Here is an 11601-nt window from a genome sequence, read left to right as displayed (position 1 = left end):
TGATAAAGTTTATCTTGAAACAAAAGTAAGGTGACCAAATGATAATTAAAGCAGGGTTTTCTTGCTGTAATATTTCCTACCGTCCATACTATCAATATATTTTTGATACTGCACTTCCGATGTAAATGTTGAAAGACAAAATCCACAGTCCTCCATGGAAATATATTTAAAAGTGTGTCTGAATTTCAGTTTATTTTCAATTCAGTTTATTTTGTATAGCCCAATATCACAAATTACAAATTTGCCTCAGAGGGCTTTACAATCTGTAGGGCTTTATGAGGCTTATGAGGCTTCATCAGTCAAAACCTTATTGAAACCTTCAAGAGGGGGATACGACGGTTACATTAGACTGCAATAGTTTTGTTTTAGTGTACCTAATTAACTGGCAACTGGGTGTATGTAATGGGAATTGATACGTGTTATAATTGCTGAGAATTTTGAGCTGTTATTTGAGCAGTATTGTATTCATGTAACTTCACCTCCAAAGCACTAGATGGGGTCAATGAGTTGATAATGTGAAGACCAACCTTCCTTTTTGGTCCTGTATTAAGTGTGCTAGGCGTGGTTGTTTATAGTAAACTTAATATTACACATAATTAAATGCAAGCTTAAACGTACACACAGATTAGTATATATTGACTGAGGCAATTCATTACGGAAAATTATGTGAAATGTTATGTGAAATGTTGTTCTCTTTTTGTATATTTGAAGTTTTGAATATTTCTCATTGGATAAAATATCTCTGGGGCTAATAAAATCAAACTCTACAGTAACATTACTTTACGGGTAAAGTTAGGAGTCACCGTGACCATTTTAAAATATAGCTTAGTGAACATTTAAAAATCTGATATTTTGGAAATCCTTTGAAAACAAAACAAAGAATAAATAAGACGAGTTTTTTTTTTTTTTTGGCAGCTGCTGTTTTACTTTACTCCAATAACGTGCTGTTAGTTTTGAAGAAAAGCGCAGTCATTTTGCAATAAAGTTTGCAGTAAATTAAAAAATCCGATTTTTCCGCGAAGGTGTGAAGGCAGCACGCAGGCTCCGCCCACCGCGGTCTCCCCCCCCGGAGCTTCCGGCTCCACTGGCTGGACAGGTGTCCGTGCAAATGACCCGGTCCTCAGTTGGAGGGAGTGTTTGTTTTATTCACCGGCTTTTAGAACTACCATGACGGACTGGCGGAGTCAGCGGCGCTGCTGCAGTTCACCGCCCCTCAACAACAACAAAACAACAAATAGCATATCCTCTTGATATGCGTCTTGTTTTATTGTGTTTCTACACCATTCGCTAGCATTTTCGGAGCCCCCCCCCCTCTCTCTTTACTCGATCGACATCTCGAGGAGGGGCATCCCACTGCTGGTGTTTATTACAAGAGAGGAGGCAACGCAAATCAGGGAGTCGAGTCCGAGACAGACGAGAGCAAACATGTTCGAGGCGAGAGGAGTCCCCTTCATCCTGCTGGACGTAGCCTGTCTGATTATAGGTATGTACTTCAACGCTGTTCACCGACTGTGTGTCGCAGCTTTCACAAGCCGATTTGTGCTCTTTGTATAATCCGACTGTTGCGGATATTTTTTAACTGCTTGCCATCACGCGTAGGGAGCGGTGTCATCTCACGCGAGTGTCGGTTACACCCGGAGCTCACCGTTTTTTATTTTAACCTGCGCCAAAGCAAACTGCGAGATCCGTTTAATATCTTTTTATAGGTTGGGTATAAAGTTGAGTTAATATTCAATCAAGAATGACATGTTGTGTGTTCCCATTGTGTGCCACTTCATATGCTCACGGGCATCTAATGGTTAATATTGATATATGCTTGATATGTGCATGCCTGACTATAAACATACATGTGGTTTTACTCTTCTTTATTCAAGGTGTTGCTGAGAAACAATGTTATTAATGGAATGAATACCTCCCAGGCTTATGTTTTAAATCTACTCCCCCCAAAGTTCCTGATTCATGTGACCACACCTCTCATTTCATAGGAGAGCACCTATACTCATACCAGACCTGACACAATTCAGAGTTGTTCTTTGAAGTGTCACCACCATGCTCTAAAAAAAAACCCACATCTGAATACATGAATCATTGTGTCAGGGCTCACAGGGCTTTAGGGTTTCGAAGTCTTGAAACGCCTTGTCTCTGGGGCTGAAGTCCTTTTTTAAAATCTGATTGTGAATGACAGTCCACAGTATATTGTTAACATTACGTATGTGCTTGTAGGAGTTTTTTTTAAAAGATTCCCTCCAGACATGTTCTCTATAAAAGAGTTGAATTAGTCACACAAAAAAAAAAATCCAGAATCTATGGATATGGAAATATGTGTTTGTTTATGAAGGAAGACGGCTTTTACACATATTGTTTAACTTCCAGAGCTATTTCATAGTGCACTAGTGCCGTTAGCAGTGAGAGACCGTACGACTGGACCAACTCAGTTTGCTGTGTGGATGACCGATGCATAAGAAAACTGGATTATTCTGCTAATGATTGTCTATTGGATTATAACCAAGCATCTGCAGTAATCTGTTTCCACGCTGAGGCAGCTGCATGTGACTAAACATGGACACGCATGGAGTCGCCTTGATAAATGTGAGAAAAAGAGATTGTTTTGAATTTCTGAAGTGCGTCAAGTGCTTGGAGGGGGTTTGGTCCACACAATTACTGAGATCCTTATACGTTTTCATGTGTTTATGTTATAATATACACTACCCCCCCCCCCCCCCCCCCCCCCACACACACACCCACACCCACACCCACACACACACACACACACTTGTGCAGCTTCCTGCTGCAGTGATAAAGTGACTATAAAGTGTGTTTCTGTCGCGCCTTCCCGGCACATTCAGCTGTTGTAGCCGATCAGTTTGGTGTGGACCAGCTGACTGTGACAACAGCTGCACAAATGACGACAGAATCAAAAAGTAGATTGTCGGAAGTTTGTGTGTACTCGTGGATGTGGTTTGTTAATGTGAATTACAGCTCATGTTCTGCCTGATTAGACCCCCAATGTGTGCTTCCCCCACTCTGCGCTGTGCTAAATGAGCCACACCAGAGAAACAACAGCAGCCTCACATTCAGACTTTGAACCGTCAAAACCTATACACATAATCTATTAACTTTATGGCATTTTATTTATAGGGAGTGCTTATCAACACCTGATACGGTAATCAGGTAGTGCGACAACCCCCCAAAGCTCCTCAACCCTGCTGAAGAACTACCCAAAGATAGCACCATTCTTTGGTGTAATGACATTTACTATGTAATACATAATGTTGCAGAGTATCTGGCTGAGAGCATTAATGCATATTATCTGTGGCTCAGGGTCAAAGGATATGAATTGCAATATTTTCTTATTGGGAACTCCCGAAAAGACTACAACTAACAATTAGTTGATTTTGAGCATGTCCTGTTTATGCATATTTATTTATTTTTCTCCATGTGCCATTGTGGTCCATGTTCCTTTATTGTAATAAACATGGAGATGTCAATTCCACCTCCATGTCATGCTCGTTGTACTGTCCACTTTCACTGAAAGTAGTGCCAAATAAATGCTCTTATTTCCTCCTGTGTGAACAACGTTTGATTTAAAAACTTCAGTGCGTGGCATTTTAAGGAAATCGTGTAAATTGGAAGAATATATTTGCGATCCGTTTATCCGTCCTCACTGGGAACAAATGGGCTTAAAGCTGAGTGTTGCAATGTATTAAGTGACGGAAATAACTCATAGACCCCAATAATAACGCCTTATCCTTCAACTTGCCTGCTCAAAAGGTCGTGATCTCTCATTTCTGTCTCTCAGATGTAATTATTCGCTGTGGCGCTAAAAGAGCACCGTCGTCCTCGAAATGTCAGAAATTCACTACAGATTTCAAAGACCTCGACACTTTATTACGGCACCTGTTTTCTTTCTCTGCCATGCTTCTGTGCTATGTTTTCCAGTGGTAACTTCTCCTGATCTCTTCGTCCACAGGGGGTCTGCCTCTGGCAGCCTTTAACCTGGGTAAGATCCGCCCCTACCAGAGGGGCTTTTTCTGTAACGACGAAAGCCTCCAGTACCCTTTCCACCACAGCACAATAACCTCCACAGTGCTCTACACTGTGGGCTTCGCCCTGCCCATTAGCTGCGTAAGTAGGCGTCAATCGGTGAGCGTTCTCACGGCCGACATGTTGACTTGTCCATCGCAGGTGGAACCGATACCTTGCGATGCACTCCGAGTCGTACCGGGGCCCTTTTTGTTATGGATGCATGCTGGGCTACCGGCACACCTACGTGGGAGGCAGCCAATAATATTATAAATTACCTGTACTTTTCTTCCTGTGATGGCAAGTCAAAATGTCCTCTGTGAGACAGGTCTGTCGGGTCTGAGAGACCGACACAGTTTCAGAGCCTGATTTAGGAAGTATTCCCAGTGGTTCTAGCTTCCCTTCATTTCATGAAACGGATGATTATTATTCAGCATATAGCAGCATCAGTTAGTGGCGCACAGCTACCTGGTGCTGAACTCAGTTATGCACCGTATGCTTTATGCAGTTTTGGCTTTTTGAGGCTATTCATCAGCTCTTACAGTTGTGTATCAAGAGCTAAAGAGAAAGGAAGATGTCCACTTAAAAAACACTTAATATCAAATCGGTAACTGTCAAATCATGTTGCGTCCACACACATTTCAACCATCTCAGCTACTACTGTGGAGCTTATTAATGTTTCTTTTCATGGTTTTAATCCTTCTATTGGTCAATTATTTTTTTTCCAACGAACACAAACTCAAAACGTATAATGAAATATGGATACACCAGCAACAGCTGCGCTCCTGTTGCTTTAAGGAGCTGGAAGGCTCCTCTGTCTGTGGAGACAGACCGATGCATTCTGTTATTGCTTTATTGTATCAGTGATACAAAAAACAAAAAATAAACTCAGAAATGTCCCTTTTGTGCTCTTCTTCTCTTTTCAAGATCCATTCCGTGTCGGCGTTTAACTGTCTTGTTGCCATGCCGACACTAACCACTAATATTTTGCACACTGGTGTTCCTTCAGAGAAATGCAACGTTTCGGGCGACGCTGTCACATGGCTGCCGTCTCCCTTTGCACAGGCACATGGTGTTGCATCATGGGTAGTGAGTGGTCGGAGGCCCAGTGACATGTCCTTGTAACCTTTATTGTGTTCCTTTTCTCTCTCATTGCTTCTCTGCTATAGCTGGACTTCCATTTGTAATTCTCAATGTGCGACACAGTCCTTTCCGCCGGGGCTTTTTCTGTAATGATGATTCAATCAAGTACCCCCTTAAAGAAGACACCATTACCTATCAGTTGTTAGGAGGTGTAATGATTCCCGTCACAATACTCACTGTAAGTGCATCTGTTTTGTTTTCTGCAAACTCTTTTTAACGTGTGTATTTGATCTTTTATGAACAGCTTATCTGTGTGTGTGTGTGCTTTTACGCCACTAACTTCCTTCTCTCTTAATAAATGGCTGCTGCTAAATATGTTGTTCTGTAACACCGTAGTGTGTTTTTTAAATGCTTGCATGAGCCGCCACTACCATTAACTGACAGTTAATTTGTTAACTGCACGTTGTAGAAAAATGTTTTCCAAACTTTTGTAGTTCTTCAAACTGCAGTATTTGAAAGATGAAACAGAAAGGGGACCCCGAGGGGGACTTTTACTTTGAAACTCACCAGCCCTTAATTACTCTGCGGGCCGCTCCAACAGTTTGCAGAACAACAGTAAATATGACAGATGTGAAAACTCTTCACAAGCAACGCGGCGGTAAAGCCGGTCGTTTGATGCCGATTGGAATAAAAAAAACAAAAAGTGACAACTCTAAAAAAAGAGGCTCCAAAAGTGTCTCATTCAGTTCAGTAAATAACGTCTCTTCACTAAAAACGCCTTTTTAATCTTTAGTGAGCCATCAACAGGAGCTGATTGTTCTCTTATAAAGTTAGCAAAGCAGCAGCAACAGCTGTTTTGTTATTACACATAAGTAAGCCCACTGGACCTGCAACAACAAACACTTCAACAATAATACAGTATGAACGCGTACGTACACGCTCCAACAGTCTTTTATCGCGAGATCTAAAAAGATCTAATAACAAAAAGCGTAGTATTTTAACTGGACATCATCCTGGGGCCAACGAGGTCAAAAAAAAAAGGTCAAACTATTTCTTTAGACACTATAGATTAGGGATTTAATGCAGGGCTCTGATGTTGATGTTGATAATTTGTAGTTGTTTTGTGTGTCTAACTCTGCATCCTTTCCTTCCCGACCTACAGATGATATTTGGCGAGTGCCTTTCAGTTTATCTCAAGCAAATCAAAATCCAAGTCGTCTTTCGGCAGCTACATTTCCAGCGTTTACAAAGCCATCGGCACGTTCCTGTTCGGGACGCCGCCATGAGCCAGTCTCTGACCGACATCGCCAAGTACTCCATTGGCCGGCTCAGGCCGCACTTCCTGGACGTGTGCAGACCCGACTGGAAACTTATCAACTGCTCATCGGGGGCGTATATTGAAAACTTCACCTGCACCGGAGACCTGCAGATGGCCAACGAGGGCAGGTATGTACTGCTTTCCCTCGGAAACCTCCTTTTTTTTCCTTCTTTTTTTCTTTTATAGCATTTGGAAATAGATGGATAACACATTTTGATAATGGATTGATTTGATGTCATTTCTCCACATTTTCTGGTTCCAGCTTTCTTTTTCAAAAATGTGAGGATTTGTCATATTTGACAGCTTGATATGATATCTTGGGAATTTTTGAACTGTTTCCAGAATAAGACGACAGATGTTTGACAAAACGATGCATTTATGATTAATCAAGAAAATAATTGATGATGTAATAATCACTAGGTGCAGCTCTAGATTAACGAATGATGAATGAATGTGCTTGCGGTGGAAAATTAGCCCCTGATTTAAATGTGTAGCCCTCTGGGCTTTTTGTTTTGTTGCCAAACAGATTAGTGAAATCTGACAGAAAAAGCTCCGGACCTCAGTTTACTCCATTGTTTTGCAACATGCTCGTGGTGTAAGAGCACGGAGCAAAGGTTGAACGTGTCACCGCACGGCCTGTGAATACTTAGCTGATTGTTCACGGTGATGACGGGACTCTTACGGCATAACATTGTGACGTTTCTGGTCAATATCTGCACACCGGGGATTTTTTTTGTGTTTTTTTTTTTTTTTTGCCGAGACGCAGCACACGAGGGCAGAAGGTTTGAATAATATCACAGGAATGTAAAGCTTGTTTGTGTCCCTTATCGGCTCGCAGCAGAAGGAAGTGTAGTGGGCGGGGAGGATATCCACTTCTCATTCTGATGAAGCCCTCTTGAGTTATTTAATCTGCTGGTGATATTTCCTCGGGCGGTTTGTTTATTCTATTGTAGTATAATGAGACACACATTTACCAGCAGGTCAAAAATAAAGGTCCAGTGAGGACATTTAGTATTTCATGTGTGTGGTTGGGGTGGCCTGCGAGTCGCTAATGGAGATAATGTGCAGCATACTGGAGAGGACGGAGCATGCCGGGCAGCGAGCTCAGGATCCTCTTACTGTAACATGATTCCTCTTTGGCTTCGGGTAATGTCCCTCGGAGAGAAGAGGCGTCCGTGTTGTTGTTTGCGTTGCAGAGAACAAGCCCAGCTTTTGGGCGCCCGAAGGTTGAGAGAGTGATGGAAAAAACATCCCTTGTAAGGAAAGGGACCTCACTTGTGTTTCATCCCAATGGATTCTGTTCATAAACAGTGAGTGGAGCCCTCACAGGGTCCGACCGTCCTGCAACACTCTTGGTGCTGAAACATTACGTCGATTAAGCGATTTAATTTGGCTGACTTAAACCATCATCAAAGCTTCAGTCTCAAATTCAAAATAAAGACTGATTTACTGCAATCGACAAAGAATATATGCCGTTACTGTATCGTCCAGGCTTCCTGTCAGTGACTATTGTCTCCACCTTAAACTCCCAATCGGGGAGTGCCAGAATTGATGTTTGTGTGTCTAATGGTTATTAGAACAAGATGCATCAGTGACTTCACGTTTGTTTTGTGTTTTTTATTAATTAAGCACATAGCAAAGTGTTGAGCCATGCTTTTCCCTTTCCGTTGCAGGCTGTCCTTCTACTCCGGCCACTCCTCTTTTTCCATGTACTGCATGCTGTTCCTGGCTGTAAGTACCGAAACCAGTTGCATATTGATTTTTCAATCACTGGAGCGTTTGGGTTTGAAGGAAGTCCTTTGGAACACATTTTTGCAAACTGTAAATGTATATATTTTTCAACCTTTTTGCTGTCGTGTTAATTGGCACATCAAGCTCCCAAACAAACTGTCGACGGTGATATCGATAAAGGAATTGTTTAACTTTTTATTTATTTATTCATTTTTTTAGAATAGAAGTGCCGCATCTTCTGAGTTTCCTCTGTTGGTCGTTCAGAGCTGATTTCACTGCCCAGCCCTGAAGCAATGTAAAGGCTGCTGATTCATTCAACACAGCAGATATAAATAGATGCCGGGGCCAGCGTAAAGCTGCCTCTTCACGGAGCGGGTATTCAAGAATGAGAAACGGCAGCTGACATTTAAACCGTCACCTACCAAACCAGGGAGTGGTTCTCTGTGTGCCCACAATTACATGATGGCAACGACATGGATCTGGACGGAGCGGCTAAGCTTGTTTGTCCTCGATGTGAGACGACTAGGAAAAAAAGAACCGATGCCTGTTTTCCACACAAACACAAAGGTTTTTGAAAATTAGGCCAGAGATTCCTCCTCGCTTAACTCATCACGCTCCTCAGGTGATGCGATATGTTATTATCAGGTTAGATTATCAGAATACACAGTGTGTTTTACTGATTATTGCACGGTCAGTTTGACTAAAGGGACATGTGGCCTATCGGACATGATGATAATCTGATAACTGGGAAGAGGAAGTTTCGATGTTAGTTTAAAGCTGTTTCCTGCACGACGCATCGGCACTCCGGTGTGGCGACGCAAATGGAAATGCATCTGAGACATCTGCAAATTACTGCAGCACATTTTCCTACACCTTCGCACAGGCCGAAGGCTATGCTGCGCACCACATCGATCGCCCAGCAATCCCTTTTCCCCGTGTCTTCTTTCAGCTCTACCTGCAGGCCCGACTCCAGGTGGAATGGGCGCGGCTGCTCAGACCCACGATCCAGTTTTTCCTGATCGCTGCCTCAGTGTTTACAGGATTGTCACGGGTGTCTGATTATAAGCACCACTGGAGCGATGTGCTGACGGGACTCCTGCAGGGGGCTCTCATGGCTGTCCTGGTGGTACGTGACTATATACTATATAATGCTTTTTTTTATGCTAAGCCAATTATCTCCTGGATGTAACTTCATAATTATCATACAAACGTGAGCAGCTTGAACATTTTCATCTGACTATCTGCAAGAAAGGGGAATCTAAAGGTACCGATCCCCCCTGAGTGATGTTTTCTTTATTTTTTTTATTTAAACAAAGCCAAACACTCACCTATGCGGTTTTACAAAATCCTCTTGCTGTGTCTTGCAGGTCTTCTGCGTGTCTGACTTTTTCAAGCCACGCGTAGTTGCCCATAAAGACGTCGACATCCTACACACAACCCTGGAGGAGCCAAATAGAAACCACTTTGAGAGTCCCAACTAAGCTAAGACGAGGAGGACGAGGAGGACGAGGAGGACCCCTCTCTGCTCTGCCCATATGCACCCCCCCCCCCCCCCCCCAGGATCCCAGCTCTCTAGCCTTTCATCTCACGTTCTCATCCGATGCCCTGCATGGACCTACATTTGGTTCTTACCTCAAGTGAGACCGTTTCTGCATCGGCCTGTTTAAAATTTTGAAGACTTTATCATTTTCACACATCTTTTTCGAAGGAAAGTGGTGTGACCTGCATGTCCGAGCCTCGTAGGTATGCTTCAGTGGCTGAGAAGTAGGTTAGGGCCTAGAGATTCTGTAAAGAAAGAAACCATTTTGCATGCATCTATCTACTGAGCTGGCGGGAGGACTTTACTGCTGCACGCGCCCACTAAAGGGTCTGACCACTGCTGGGAGGACGAGGCGGGTTGGAAACCTGTGAATGTAACCTTGCTTTGTGCTCTTCCTGACCTGGAGTCAACGATCTGTTTCAGGATCAGTTTCTAGGTCGACTCCAGCACCCTAAGACATCCGAGTCTCAAAACGTTGCTGCTTGAGTCCAGTGTTAATTTTCAGGGGGCCATTTAATACAAAAAATGTTTGCCTCTCAAGGCGAGAACGTGCTGGGCACTAAAGCTGATCCTAGACCAGAAGGCAACAGTGCTTCTCATCTGGAGCTGCTGACTCCAGGCCGCCACCGCTGCTGCTGTCTCACTCTCCAACTGTCTCACCCAATATAGTCACAGGGATCCAAAGCTCGACCGGTGTCGTGTTTGGTGAGACAGCTGAAGAGCAGACGGTCAGTTTTTAGTCCCGTGTTGCCTTTGCTGGACTGCTGCTGCTGTCACAGCTCTCTGTGTGTCTGAAAACACCAACAACAGCCAACATGTACTTTTGTATAATCTGTGTGTAAATAACAATTCACGGGACAGACTTTACTGAAAAATAAGTCAAATGTTGAAAAACGAAAGCCATTTTTGCTTTATTAACATGAACAGAATGAAGCGTGTTTGTATTGTCATGACTTGTTTACTTTCTCAACCAGATATATCAAATATATTATGAACCAAGTATTTAATCAAAAAAGATAAAAGCATGAATGTTCAATCTATTCTGACAACGCGGATGCATTCACCTGAATAAAGACGGTTCTGTTCACATCCACGTCATTTATACATATTATGCATTCTCACAGACATGAACAAGAATATTGTGACTCATTTTTTTTCATATCATTTTGGGAATAAACCACAATATTTCATGATACTTTTAAATAACTTTTAATGGCATACGATACAATTACTTTTATGTTTAATATAATACTATGACTTCTTTACGCTTTCGAAAAAAGCAACTTTTGAGGACATACTTTACAAAAAATTAAGACTTTTACTATGGCTTTTTATTGACCTTTTGGGAAATGCAATAGTATTATACTGTTATGTTTATCAGATTTTATGGAGCTTTTTATTCATTCTTTACATTACTTGAAATACAATACTATAACTTCATGACTTCATTATACTTTTTTTTTAGTATAAACCTATATCTATATATTTTTATCTATATAACTAATACAAATTATTATTTTTATATATATATATATATATATATACAACACACACGACTATACCTGGCTTTTATGACTGACATACGATTCACCATTTTATTTTTAGACATGACAATGACTTTAAAAAAAGAAATTTGACATAAGACTTCTTCCCACATACTAAGACTTTTCATGACTTCCTCATTTTATGACTTTTGTAGTATATCCGTATAGATATCTATCTATATCTATATATATTTTATAGTATACTTTTATGGCATTTCTTGTCACATTTATAACTTCTCATGAACTATGCTATTAACATTTGAAAAACATACTATACTATGATTTACGATATAAATCATTGCATTTTGTTTAGGAATTATTTGTGACATACTATGATTTAGGATAGCTGTTTCCAGATGTTA

At 41.7% G+C, this 11601-nt stretch overlaps 1 protein-coding gene across 1 annotated transcript; it reads left to right on the top strand.

Moving 5' to 3' along the window:
- The first annotated feature begins 1071 nt into the window (after nt 1–1071).
- On the top strand, nt 1072–10788 carry plpp1a (phospholipid phosphatase 1a). The gene is given in 8 exon segments (XM_034546682.1): nt 1072–1483; nt 3971–4125; nt 6269–6310; nt 6312–6380; nt 6383–6552; nt 8098–8155; nt 9105–9281; nt 9523–10788. Coding segments are annotated over 8 exon segments (843 nt in total). The 5' UTR covers nt 1072–1425; the 3' UTR covers nt 9637–10788.
- Nucleotides 10789–11601: the final 813 nt, after the last annotated feature.

The sequence above is a fragment of the Cyclopterus lumpus genome, chromosome 12 (assembly GCF_009769545.1).
Source record: "Cyclopterus lumpus isolate fCycLum1 chromosome 12, fCycLum1.pri, whole genome shotgun sequence".
In the NCBI taxonomy this organism is placed as follows: Eukaryota; Metazoa; Chordata; class Actinopteri; order Perciformes; family Cyclopteridae; genus Cyclopterus; species Cyclopterus lumpus.
This window is presented reverse-complemented; position numbering and strand designations above follow the sequence as displayed.